Consider the following 14,500-nt stretch of genomic DNA (forward strand, 5'->3'; position numbering starts at 1 on the left):
TGCTGCTGCTGCTTCTTCTTCTTCTTCTTCTTCTTCTTCTTCTTCTTCTTCTTCTTCTTCTTCTTCTTCTTCCTCTTCCTCTTCCTCTTCCTCTTCCTCTTCTTCCTCCTCTTCTTCTTCCTCCTCTTCTTCTTCCTCTTCTTCTTCTTCTTCTTCTTCCTCTTCTTCTTCCTCTTCTTCCTCTTTTCATAACTGAATAGATCCTTCAAGGTCTGCATTTTTTACTCAGACTGACAGCAGCTCTGCAGAGTCTGAGGCGCAGGTTCCTCGCATCACCCATTCCCTCAGCCTTTTAACTCCAGGTGGCAGGGGCTGGACTTGAGAACTGCATACAAAGGGCTTCCATTGCAAGTAGACAGAGCCTGTCCTTGGCTGCATGCAGAAATGGGATTGAGAAACTCGGCCTTCTATAGAGCGGGTGCTCAGTCCTAGAGCAATGCCTCCTATACTTCAATGACGCTATTCCAGTCCCATCATTTTTAACCCCAGCAGGAAATTATTCTTGGGTTGGCTTCTTGTGCTGAAGCAAGGAAAAAGAAAGGCATTCGCTCATATTAATGAATGTACCCTCCCCACCCCCCATCTCACATTAGAGATTCTCCCAAAGTCCCAGCAATTAGCATTCATATCTTTCGCTGGCAGCTTTTCAGAGCAGGGGACAGAGTAGTGGTGAACAGCGGACCACTGGCACACGGAGAATGCAAATGGGCGTTGTGTGCTTAGCGGTTGTCGTTTCCTTGCACGTGGTGCCCTTGCTGTACGGCAGGCAAAGTTGCAAATCTGTCATGTGCCGCTCGTGTGTTTGGAAAGTGTGTCAAAACACCACTTCAATTAGTTTGTCCTAATTATGGCTCCAGAGAGGCTGCCACGGCTGCATCCCTCATTAAAACAGATTTCCCCGCCCTGCTCTCTTCTCACGCGCCGCTTGCAAGAAGGTGAGAACTTCTGAACAGGCTTTTTTTTTTGCATTTCGGTCAAGGAGAAGAAGAGTTTTGGATTTCTACCCCACCTTTCTCTCCTGGAACGAGACTCAAGGTGGCCTACAAACTCCTTTCCCTTCCTCTCCCCACAACAGACCCCTTGTGAGGTGGGTGGGGCTGAGAGAGTTCCAAAGAACTGTGACTAGCCCAAGGTCACCCAGCAGGAATGTAGGCATGCGGAAACACATCTGGCTCACCAGATAAGCCGCTCAGGTGGAGGAGTGGGGAATCAAACCCTGTTCTCCAGATCAGAATCCACCTTCTCTTAACCACGACACCACACTGGCTCAAGGATGAGTGTTTTGGCCACCAGATGTTTCTGGGATCTGTTGAAGCCCCTACCAGCATAGGATCCAGTAGAAAACAAGAAAATAGTTGGATCCTAAGGTTGGTTCACTCCGTCATGCACTTGTCCTGTGCTCTGCGGGCTGGCCTCCTCGTGTGCAATTCCCACAGGTCTAGGTAGTGAGACTTGAGAGTGTTAACTGGAGCTGGAACTGGAAGCAAAGAGCTGGAGCTGTGCCACAGTCTCACACCTAGTGGACTGGTTGATCTAGTGGACTGATTGATCTAGGTTTCCTGAGCCTAGCCTGAGAAGTAATCAGGCTCAGCTGCCCTGGTGGCTGCCCTGTGATTTGGCCAGGATCCTGCAAATAATAGCTGCTTGCACTGCCTGGCTGTGGGGCGGGCTTTGTGCAGTCAGCTGACCACTCAGCCACTGTGCCCCGGGTCTCTTTCACCACCATTGCTGAAGAGTGAGAGTGTCCCTTGAGGTGCTGGATTCATCTCCTGCCCACCTGGGGGTTGTTTCAGGGGCCAGTTGTGAGGTGCCCCTTGCAGGCTCTGTCAGAGGGGCTTCTGGCTGTGCCAGAACATAGGCAGCAGACACCCCTGCAGTGCTGGCTTCTCCCTGAGTCCTCTGATCCTCTAGGGGTATTTGTTCATATCTTACTTAAATTGTTAAGAACATAAGAACTAGCCTGCTGGATCAGACCAGAGTCCATCTAGTCCAGCACTTTGCTACTCGCAGTGGCCCACCAGGTGCCTTTGGGAGATCACATGCAGGATGTGAAAGCAATGGCCTCCTGCTGCTGCTGCTCCCGAGCACCTGGTCTGCTAAGGCATGTGCAATCTGAGATCAAGGAGGATCAAGATTGGTAGCCATAGATCGACTTCTCCTCCATAAATCTGTCCAAGCCCTTTTTAAAGCTATCCAGGTTAGTGGCCATCACCACCTCCTGTGGCAGCATATTCCAAACACCAATCACACGTTGCGTGAAGAAGTGTTTCCTTCTATTAGTCCTAATTCTTCCCCCCAGCATTTTCAATGAATGCCCCCTGGTTCTAGTATTGTGAGACAATAAGGATTTAAGGAAAATATTTCATCATCCGCACACTCCTGGACTCAGCCAGGTACTCTCAGAGTGTGCAATTGTGTGAGCTTTCTGGGCAAGTCATCCTGTGCTTTGCGTGCCCCTAGCTGTGTGGATGCTGGCAATCCCAGTGAATCTAGCCATAGAAATTACAATTTATTGTATTGTCGAAGGCTTTTCACAGCCGGGTTCAACTGGTGGTTGTGGGTTTTCCGGGCTTTGTGGCAATGATCCTGCAGATCTTGTTCCTAATGTTTCGCCTGCATCTGTAGCTGGCATCTTCAGAGGTGTATCACAGAGAGAAGTTTGTTATAAGAGACGTCTGGACACAGTGTATAACAGACTTCTCTCTGTGATACACCTCTGAAGATACCAGCCACAGATGCAGGCGAAACATTAGGAACAAGATCCACCAGACCACGGCCACACAGCCTGGAAAACCCACCACAACCAGTTAACAATTTATTGTTTGGAAATTCTACTCCCTCATTTAGGATCACTGAAGACCTCCCTCCATCCACCCGCAATGCATTTCTGATCAACTTAAATGATTCCCTCCCATGCTCAATTTTGCAGAACGCCTCCGGTATCAAAATTAGTGGTGGTGGGCATCTAAACGGGACTGTTCAGCAGCAGTTTGAAATGAGAAAATTTGGTTTTGAATTGTTCCAGACCTCCTTTTCTCCCCCCCCCCCCTGCCTGCGATAATTTGATAAAGAACTTCACCCTAATTAAATATTCAAATGTAGCACCCAAGTCAATCTGGCTTCCCATTGCCTGGAATGATGATTAATTGTATTCAAAACTCCAGTGGCCACCGTTAATCTCGACTCAGCCATTGTTCCCTGATTGTTCCCGCAACACGATGGCTGATCCTCTTTTCCCTCCGCCCACCCCGGCTTTGTTCGGGTTTTTTTTCCCCGTGTGTGTGTGTGTGTGTTTCAGAATTGAAGCTAGTAATTGATTTGCCATATGCCACCAAGCTGCTCATGTTTTTAACGATATGTGTTTAGGAACTCAGGTTTTATAAATTGGGCTGGGTCCCCCCCCCCCCCCCCAGCGATGGGGTCCGTGAGTGTGGGTGGGGGAAACATTGCACATATCTAATTTCCTGTCTGCCGTGTGAAATGACACGACGTTTTATAACCATCAGGAAAACACATTTCTGCTGTCGGCTAGCAGGTAGAGAAGCCCATACCTGCTGTGGTCAAATGGACATGGGTGGAAAAGTTGAAGCTGACCCCAGAATGGAGAAAATGTTAGTGGGACCCCCTCCAGGCTTGGAATGGGAGGCGGTCGCCTGCAATTTTATTTGATTTCCCCTGTCTGAATGGCACAGAACTTGAGATGACTTTTTGATCCTGTCGTTGCTGGCAGGGGTTATGTGTTTGTATGCTTCTGTTTGTTGTGTCACTTTTCAACTTTTCCTAAAAGTTATCGGAGCAGTTTATGGTCATGCAGTGTGGCGTCATTTATACCACATCACACATAGAGCTGTGACTCTTAGAAAGCCAGTGTGGTGTAGTGGTTAAGAGTAGGTGGATTTTAATCTGGAGAACTGGGTTTGATTCCCCTCTCCTCTACCTGAGTGGCAGAGGCTTATCTGGTGAACCAGATGTGTTCCCTCACTCTTACATTCCTGCTGGATGACTTTGGGCTAATCACAGTTCTTCGAAACTCTCTAGCCCCATCTGCCTCACAAGGGGTCTGTTGTGGGGAGAGGAAGGGAAAGGAGCTTGTAGGCCACTTACAGGAGAGAAAGGTGAGGTATAAACCCAAACTCCTCTTCTTCTTCTCAGCGGTGCTCCCACTGTCAAGCAGTGCAAAGTCTTTCTCAGTGTTTGCTACTTGAGGCTAGCTTGAGATTGTCTGAATGCAAATCAGGTCATGAGAAGCAGCTTTCTATCTACCCCATATATCTACCCCATTCCTATCTGTTCTGAAAGTTTCTCTAGGGAAATTTCTCAGATACTGGCCTTTTACCCCCTCCTTTAGGGAAGCCTTCTCAGATGCTGGCCTTTCCCAACCCCTGCTGCTGGAGACCCCTCGCCTGGATATGCCAGGGATTGAATAGGAGACATTCTGCCCATAAACTGACCCCAATCATATTAAGCCAGATCATTAGTTTGTCTAGTTAATTATTGTCCACTCTGACTGGCAGCAGCTCTGACTGGCAGAGGAAGGTCCTTCCAAACACCCATGATTCTGTACCTGGAAAAACCAGAAGTGACTCTGCAGTCCTCTTTTTGCAAAGCAGGGGGCCTGCAACTGAGCTACAGCCTGTTTTTAGTTTTTTAAAAGAGTGTTGACATGAATTAACTTTACTGTGAACCGAGTGGCTGATCCTTAAATGGTCAGAAAATCCCATCCAGCTGCTCTGGAAGATGTCAGGATTCAAGGAGCTACCTGCGGCATCCTCAGCTTTTGGAGGACTTTTTTAAAAAATTAAATACGTCTGTTTTATAGTCTCTGTCATTCCCTGGATGATAAAGATCTTGATACATGCTGTTGTTATTTCTAGGCTTGATAACCATACTGTGCTCTACATGGAGCTGCCCTTGAGGACAAGGGTCAGCTAATGGAAACGAAGCCCATTCACTTCCTTAATGAACATTTTAGGGAGGAGGAGGAGTTTGGATTTATACCCCACCTTTCTCTCCTGTAAGGAGACTCAAGGTGGCTTACAAGCTCCTTTCCCTTCCTCTCCCCACAACAGACACCTGGTGAGGTGGGTGGGGCTGAGAGAGCTCCGAAGAACTGTGACTAGCCCAAATTCACCCACCTGGCATGTGTTGGAGTGCACAGGCTGATCTAGTTCCCCAGATAAGCCTCCACAGCTCCTGCGGCAGAGCAGTAAATCAAACCCAGTTCTCCAGATTAGAGTGCACCTGCTCTTAGCCACCACACCACTGCTGCTCCTCTTTGTGCCATCTGCAGCAGTTGGCTCCAAAGGTGTGCTTCTGGCTTCAAGACTGGAAGAGGATGTGGCTCCGTGGCTGAGCATTTGCTTGACAAGCAGAAAGGCCCAGGTTCAGTCTCTGGCATCTATATCCAAAAGGGTCATTTGACATGTGACATGGAAAATCTCCACCTGAGTCTGTGGGCAGCCACTGCCAATCTGAATAGACCATAGGTGTCAAACTCGCGGTCCTCCAGATGTTATGGACTACAGTTCCCATCATCCCCTGCCAGCATGATGCTGGCAGCATGGCAGCATGATGCTGGCAGCATGATGCTGGCAGGGGATGATGGGAACTGTAGTCCATAACATCTGGAGGACCGCGAGTTTGCCACCTGTGGAATAGACCATGCTGACCAAAGGGCTGGTTCTGTATAAGGCAGTTTCATGTGTGAGATGCTGGTTTTGATCTTTGAAGCGTGTAGACTTGGATCGATATACTTCAGAGTTCGTGTTCCCTTTTACCACCCCTGGCCACAATGAGGCTCTTCAAATCAAGCTTTAATTTGCACTGGCATAGGTAGTTGGGACTGTCACTGCCAGAAACAAGGCCTTGGCAGTGGTGGCTCTGAATCAGAGTTGTTATTCGCTCTTTGGATCCAATCCAGTCTAGGTGAGCTTAAATAAAGAACGGCTGTAAAGTTGCAAAGCCTAATGCTTACTGGGAGGGACTCTACCAAGTATTGTGTCAAGCACATGTGTCAACATTTCTCTTGTGTCTCCCATGATCCAAGGAAGGTTCAGAAATATTTTGAGCGCTGAAACACCATCCCCTTCATCCTGTTCTTGGGCTTACCTTTCCTATTTCTCTGCTTCTGTCATTGCATCAGGCATTACCAATATGGCAGTCTATCTCTGCAATCTAAGGATCTAGCAATTTGACTTTTAAAAAAGGGATTTCAGGATGTTCTATTTTACCCAGTTTGATTAGACTTCCTATCTTCCCTTTAACAGGATTGAATTAATCCAAAAGTAAAGAACATGGGATTGGCTTGTAACCCTGGTGTATAATACTGTCTCTTGTCGTTTCTACATCCAAGTCAGTCTGCCGACTCTACAACTCCCCCCGCCCTCACACACACATAGGCCTTTTGTGAACCACCATCAATGTGAGATTTTGAGGTTAGGATGGTTGAGGATCTTTTAGGATGTTCCTGATGAAATCTAAAGTTCCTGCTACTCTTAAATATTTTTTCTTGATGCTATTCTCTAGCACCATCAGTGTCTGATTCCTCTCCCCAATTGAGCAGGACTCAGTAGCTAGATGTTCTCTATTGTATTAGGCTGTAGGCATAGGATCAATTCAAAGTCAAGCTGACTCTCATTCTGGCTGACCAGCTGCCCTCACTAAGCCTCTGGTGTCTGGATTTTCTTCTACAATCTGTGTGTGTGGGGGAATACATAATCAAATTAAAATAATGTCAGCATTTTAGGTAGGGTGGGCTGTAGATCTTAAATGTGTCAAGATATATAGTCAAGGAAATCTTAAGCAGGAGAGCTGGGAAAGGCCTTGGAGAGTCACCAGAAAACAGAATAGACCATGTTTGGCTGGCTGGACCAAAGGTCTGACTCCACATAAAACAGCTTCATATGTTTGGTATAACTGGCAATCTGTTAATGCTTATCTGATGCTGCTATCTAGGTTTCATTGTCCCCTCCTGATTATACTGCTGGCAGTTTTCTCTTAGAAACTCTCTACTAATGGTGTCTCCTTTCTTCCCTCATTAGGCATATATCCCTGACACTTCCAGCCAGCTTTCGAGGGAAAGGGCATGGCACACGGCCAGACTTTGAGTACCAGCACTCTAATTTATACGCCATATCGGGTAAGATGCAGTCTGCGTTGTTTACTGTTTGTTATGCACGGCCCTAAAACCTGAGTCCCAGCTTGACTGGCGATAGCAGCTGTAACTTTACAAGCACGCACGAAACGTATGATCTGAAAGGTGAACCCCACGATCTATTGTTATGATGCCGAGTAAATTAGAATAAAGTCCTTAAGAGTGGTTTTCACAGAAATCCTTAAAGGAGCCTTCACGTGCTGGGAAGTCTTGGATTGACTATTGTAGTTACCGTTTGAACTACTTGAGTTTAATGAGACCGACAGTCAGCCAGAGAGTTCCAGTCCAGTTTCTTGCTTACTCTGCTGCTACCTGTTTGCCTGCAATTCTACCGGTGGAGACAGGAGCATCAGATCGACTGCAGCAGCTGTTGCTTCCGAGTGTCCTGCTCTCTGCCCTTTTTTCCAGGCTGCCGCTGGCCCACTTGTTCACTCAACCTCACGTGGAATTTTTTTTCATAGCTGCAGAGATCATTGCTGACATCAGAGCATTTCTGTGATGATCTTTTTCTCTCTCTGCGGCTGCAGGTAGATTGGTTGGCGAGTGAGCGAGTAAGCGAACAGTTGGGGCCTAGCCACCAGGGGGCCTGGCTCCCTTCAGAGGCATCCAGCTTTTCTGGTTTCAGCTGTAATTAAAAAAAACAAGTACATTTCTAGCATTTTTTTATTTGGGAAGATAATTACCGACAAGCGTACAGACAGTCTTCTGTTCCATTGTTTGGTTAGGAGCAAACCTTCTCTTGCTTTCCGTTGTTCTGACCAAAGGGTATTGTGGGACTGGGATGACTAGCCAGCACTGGGCACATTTTAACAAAATAAGTGTTAAAGGATTGCTGTGATGATGTGGGTGGGGAGAATGTGTGTGCTACTCTGAGCTCTCATATTAGGATACCAGTCCCAGACAGTCATCCAAAAGTCCAGCTATAAAATTGGCAGTAAAAGGCAAGGATAGAATGGAAACCCCCTGTCTGAATGTCGCAGCTGTTGGGACTAACAGCTGTTACAGTCACCTGGAGGCTTCAATTCACTGCCATTGGAGGATTGCACCAAAGCATCCTCTGGCAGTGTGAAAAATCTTGGGGGCACAACTGTCTGAGCAGTCCAGCCTGTTGGAGCTGTAAAGTCAGAGGTGGGATCCAGCAGGTTCTCACGGGTTCCTGAGAGTAGGTTACTAATTATTTGTGTATGGCGAGAGGGGGTTACTAATTGGTGATTTTGCCATGTGATTTTTGCCTTAGTTACACCCCTCCTCTCAGCAGTAGTGCGCAGAACTTGAAGCAGTCGAGCAGGAGGTGCACCGGCATGCATGGCAGCCTGCGCCTGCGTGCATTCGTTTCCCGCCCAAGGGCCGGCGCAGTGGCTGCGTCCTTGCCACAGCCCCGCCCAGGAATGCCCCACCCTCAGAATGCCTGGCCATGCCCCCATCGTGCCCAGCCCAGCCCCATTGGCGCTGTGCCACAGTTTGAATCCCACCACCATGGGAACCTGTTACTAAAATGTTTGGATCCCATCACTGTGTAAAGTATCTTGTCCCAGCCCTGTTAGCCATGGTAAAAGAGGAAAATAGGTGGGGACCACTTTCTCAACTATAGTCCTGCCTTTTGAGTTAATCGGGTATCTAGCTAGCAGTTCTTTGGGAATAGAATGTCCTTACTTAAAAGATTTATATACCACCTTTCTCCTGGATATCTTAAGACCCTTTTGCTTCATCCAGCCTCTGTCATGCATGTTGCTTTCAGTGTTAAATTTCCACAGCGCACGCAGAATTCTGTGTACGTGCAGGAGGAAAATAACTTTTACTTGCATTTTTTTCACAAGGTCGGGGGAAGAGAAATAAGAATGACAGTGTGTCCCATATTTGCTTTGGCCCTGTACACGGTCTCAGCTGCTGTGGTGTCTTTTATGCTAACCAGATGTCCTGCCAGATTTTTGGCTAACTTTTCAGAAGGTTTAGACTTTGCAAACAGAGCTGATGGGAGCTTCATCTTTTGGGCAAAAATGGAGACTCTCCAGTTAATGCTTTTACGAAATGGTGTGTCCAAGATTTGGTGATCATCAGAGGTTCAGGTGGCTTTGAAAAAAAGCTTAAGAGAAATTCTCAGGTAGGTTTGTCAAGGGCAGTTAGCCACCATAGGTTGCTGGGACCAAAGGTCAGGTTGTTAACCCTCATCCCCTACTTTTAGACTCTCTTGATTCATCTTGCTGGCTACTGCTGGAAACTGGATGGATATCTGGTCATGTTCAATGGGTAATTTATACAAATTTTGTGTGATGGGCCTGTTGCTGTGTGTGGGCTATGATAGTGACATGGAACCTCCATGTATGAAGACATTGTATCCCTAAATAACAGGTAGTGCCAGAGGAATAGGTCAGCTTTCATTTCACAGCTGGACAAGGTAGATGTTTTAGATCTGATCCTGTAGCATAATGCTTATAATTAGTGGTGGTGGGACTTTGAGGACACATTAGCCATGGTAGAACTTCCATGAACAGAGACAATCTACCAATGAATATCTAATCTTAGCTTGGGCTAACAGGCAGTGACCATCATCCCTTGCTTAAGAGACAGCTGTCCAGCTTCTGTTAAAAGAAGAGTTCTGCTTAGATGGACCTTGATGCGATTTGTTTCTTAATATTATTTTATGCAATGAGGGCATGCCACTAGCCACTGGGATTTTCCAAGTGTTCCAGTAGTGAATTCTGGCAGGGTACATCAGGTGCATTACACAGCGGGAAATAGAAAAGAGCCTGTTGGCTGGTTTCTTTTCTCCCTCCCTCCTCCTTTCCTTTTTTTATTAATGGTGAGTGACACTTATATCAGAGGAACATGGCATTAACTCATGTACCTTAATGAAAGGGCCGTTTAAATGGTAATATCTTGCTAAAACTGCCGCTTTAGGTTTCTAAGTAGCTGGAATATAACAATGGAACAATTCATGTCACTGTTAGTTTTTCCTTGTTAGTCTGGTGAGCTAATAGGTTTGGAAAAGGGAAGGCAGAAATGTAGCCCTAGCAGTGATCCTAGATGGGGTGGGCAGAGGCAGAAGGAAAGTCATGAGTTTTCACTCCAAGTGATGGTTTCAAATGACTTGTTTGCTCAGACTTGCTTGAGGGAGAACCGGCCTAGACATTCTGATGAGAGTTAACCTGCTGGATCATACCAAAGGGTCATCTACCCCAGCAGTGGACTGCCAAATCCATCCAGAAAGTTCAGAGCTTCATTAGTAAGAATGCTTAATATTTGGGTGCTGTGTGGTTTCCGGGCTGTATGACCGTGTTCTAGCAGCATTCTCTCCTGACGTTTCGCCTGCATCTGTGGCTGGCATCTTCAGAGGATGATGCCAGCCACAGATTCAGGCGAAACGTCATTAGAGAATGCTGCTAGAACACGGCCATACAGCCCGGAAACCACACAGCACCCAAGTGATTCCGGCCGTGAAAGCCTTCGACAATACATCCTTAATATTTGTTTAGTACTTGTGACTTTCAGAGCACTTTGCATGTGTTAGTAATCCTTGCAACAGCCCACAATACGTTGGGATTGTTATTCCTATATTGCAAAGGAAGGAATTGAGGTTCAAAGGCAGCCGAAGGCTTTTTGGTAGTTCTCGCTGTGAGGAAGAAGACTTCTTGGAAGCTTGGGTGTTTCCCCTGGGTGCTCAGGGAGGCGGGATTAATACTTTCTACTTCCTGTCCTCCAGGCGAGAACTCGTAGATCAGTTTTATTCCTGACTCGCATAGGGAAAGCAGTCAGATAGTCCTTTGCATCTGCTGAATTTTCCCTCTTTCCTCCTTTCTCTTTTCTAACCATTTTTGGCATTCACTTTCGCTTTAAGCCTTTTTTTTACATAATACTTTTTATTAATTTCCTTCTTTAAAAAACACACTGAACATAAAACATACATGAAACCATTGAAACACATAAGACCTCAACAAATATTAACATGTAACAAGTAACAAATGACCCACAGTTACCCAAACATAACCTATCCTACCCCAAAAATCCATAACATAAACACATAATTCAATACATCTAAATCAAATCTGTTACTTTACTTTTCTTTGGTAATTTATTCTTTAGCTGTTTTAAGCTTAAATATCTATACTATACTATACTATTTTTCATTCCATATTTTTAATATTTAACCTACAAATATACCTTATATTTCATAATGCTATATGTCCTTCATATTTTAATTTAAATAAATTTCTCTTCTTATCTAGGCGCTTTTCCAATATACTATAATCATAATTTTATCCCTTTTATTGTGATGTAACTGCCCAATACTTATTGCTTTGGACTTCCCCTATTAAGTAACTGAATCCATATTTATTTTTTCCTTAATAAAGGTATACCATTAATTCTATGATATAACTTTTTTGCAGATTAACTTATTGCAATATAATTTTGTAAACCATTTCATATTATATATTCTTCAATCATTTTATCCTTTGAACTCTTTTCTAGATATATAATAAGCTTCCCCCAAGTTTTCAAAAGTTCTTTCAATCTCGTTGATAATCTATCCATATTTAGGTATTCTATAACTTGGGTCATCCATTCTTCTTTTGTTGGTGAAGCTTCATTCTTCCATACTTTGGCTATCCTCATCCTTGCAGCTGTAGATATATACAAAAATAAGTCAATATTAAGGTCCGGAATTTTCTTCATTCCTAATCCTAAAAGATATATTTCTGGAGTTAGTTCAAATGATACCTTTGTTATCTTTTTCATTATTGTATGTATTTCTTTCCAGAATTTTTTGATTTCAGGACAGGTCCACCACAAGTGTAATAATGTTCCAGTCTCTTTCTTACATTTCCAACATAGTGATGAGTGGTCTGGATATATTTTTGCTAACTTAAAGGGTGTTAAATACCACCTGTGTAAGAGTTTCAGGAAATTTTCCCTTAGTTCTAAACTGGCGGAGAATTTACTGTGTATTTTAAAAGAGTCCTCCCAGTCTTGATACTGTATATCATGTTTGAAATCTTTTGCCCAACTAATCATAACTTCCTTCACATTTTCTTTTTCTGTTTGTAGTAATATAAGGAGTTTATATAGTCTGGTTGTTTTTTTTTAATTTTTATCATCCATCAATATTGTGTCTAGCTCAGTATTTTGTTTATTTATTCCCATGTATTTTTGTCTATTATCAGCTGTTGTCTTATCTGGTCATATGTAAACCAATGGATGCAGCTGTCACTGCCCTACAATTTACAGACCTTCTTTTAGAGGATTTCATCTGATCTATTAAGGATGCATTAGACAGGAAAACCAATCCTGCATCTGGAAAGGCACCATGAAGTGTCAGCCCTAGACATAAGGGCAGCGGCCACATCAACTCTCATTTCTAGGACTTCCTAGATTTGCTCATCTTCTCCCTCAACACCTGTTCTTCTGACCACTATTTAAAGCTGTCCTATATTCTTTGTTGTTCTTCCTGTCCTGTTTGTTACTTTGGAAAGCATAAACTTATCCACTAGTTTCTGTCTGTTCCTCTCTCTGAGCAGCCGGGCAGAAGCACCCAAGCTTTCAAGATGTCCTCTTTACCTCAGAGCAGAAGGAAAGCACACAGTACGTTTCCGAGGTTCCGATCTGTACTCAGAGGTTGCCAGATCTTTGCCGTGACTTTGCTCCTGTGATTTGTGTTCAGTTGTTAGCAAGTCAGAAAAGTCCTTCCCAGTCCTGGACAAGCTTCTTCTGCTTGTCCACAACAAAGTGTTGTGAAAATATCAGGTGCAGGTCAAGGCAAGCCTTTCCTGGTCAGCTAGCTTCCTTGCTTTCTACCAGGAATTTGTCTGTTACTGTTTAAAAACAAACCAATGGCTGCCACATCTTGGGGAAGTACATTCGTAGGGGTGCATGCAGGAAGAAGAAACTCTGCAGATATTTGGTCCCTACTACAGAATTCATCATGAAAGAATTAGAACCCTCTAATAAATCATTTCTTAAAGAGAGATGGTCGTTGTCATCATTTGGTGCTTCTGAAATATTGGAATTTTTAACACGGGCTGTGGATGGAACGAGGACCACTTCTTCCAATTCTTTGGCCCAGGATTTGCCAGGGGTCAACTGGGGCATTGAGCCCTCTAATACCTTTGTTATACACCAGTCCATTTCAAGCTTCTGTGCTTGGTGTGTTTCCAATGATATCAGAGTGTGCCTACAGTCCTCATTGGTTGGAGTATGCCTGCAGTCCATAGCATTTACCATGTCGTCTTGAGTATGTTTAATAATCAAATTCTCTTTACTACAGAATTGTTTCCTAAGCATAGTATATTTATGCGCCCCCCCCCCCCTCATGCTAATCTAAATGCAGGGCTGCAGGAATCTCCACTTTCATAAGTGTGGTGGGGTGGCTGTCAGGGACGTGGCCTGCTTGGCTGTGGCCCCCAGGACTGCAGAATGTCATCTGTCAAGTCTCAACTTTCATCAAGAGTCTGTAAAACACATTTTTAATGCAATCAAGTCTTGTGACTCGCACACTGTTTGTGGATTTCTATTGACAGCGCTGGGCCTCATTCATAGAATTGCTAGGGTTTTTTCCTTTTTTAATTGGACTTGAGAAAATTATGATAAATTACTTTGTGTGTGAATTTGTGAGTGGAAACATAGGATAGAAATGTTTTAAAATACATGTAGGGGAAGGTGGCAGGGTGCGCTGGGAAAGCAGTTAAACTTGCCCCCAACCCCAGCCAATAAGAATCTAGCCTGCTCCCTCTTAGGTTCTGCTAATCTCAGTAGAGAGTGACAGACGGAGCAATGAGAACTGGCCACATCCCCACTGCACATGAAACACTGCACATCATGGCCTTAGACTTAATTAAAGTCAGCTTCCAGACCATTTTGGGCCGTCTCGCATAGTATTGTTTTGGCTCAAGAAACTGCAGGGTCAGGCTGGGCAGCAGAGAGTGTGTTGGCAGAGGGGAGGGGAGGGAAGCCCGGCCGACTCTTACACAGGAACAACAGGTAATAAAATACAAAAGCAAAGCAGAATCCTGAATGAAGAGAAGGGAGATTATTTATAATAATGGGAGTCAAACAGAAGGGGGAATAAGTCACTTTAAGGGTGCATAAATTTTTACGATGGCGCATAAACAGCCGTTCCGGGCCTAGTCTCTCCCCGTCTGTCCCTGCCAATAACTGGGGAGAGGGGGGAACGGTACCGAACATAAAGGTGGATATAATCAGGCATGAGGGAGGGGACGGATGGGAAGGTCTGGAGGATTGATCGGGGAGTGGGTTTGTATATCCCAATGTAAAAGGTTGGCGGCTGACAGGTGGCCAGGTTTTTCCACTGTATGAAACCATGTGGGGGCTGTCAGGCCCACGCAGGCAGCCTCG

General features: G+C 45.0%; 1 protein-coding gene across 4 annotated transcripts in view; it reads left to right on the forward strand.

The window, feature by feature from the left end:
- The window catches only part of MVB12B (multivesicular body subunit 12B), a 124,664-nt gene that overhangs the window by 47,483 nt on the left and 62,681 nt on the right, over nt 1-14,500 (forward strand). For all 4 annotated transcript variants that reach the window (XM_048512732.1, XM_048512733.1, XM_048512731.1 and 1 more), the window contains exon 7: nt 7,041-7,138. In XM_048512732.1, the coding sequence (XP_048368689.1) occupies nt 7,041-7,138 (98 nt within the window). The remainder of the gene's footprint in view (nt 1-7,040; nt 7,139-14,500) is intronic.

Source organism: Sphaerodactylus townsendi, linkage group LG12, assembly GCF_021028975.2.
Source record: "Sphaerodactylus townsendi isolate TG3544 linkage group LG12, MPM_Stown_v2.3, whole genome shotgun sequence".
In the NCBI taxonomy this organism is placed as follows: Eukaryota; Metazoa; Chordata; class Lepidosauria; order Squamata; family Sphaerodactylidae; genus Sphaerodactylus; species Sphaerodactylus townsendi.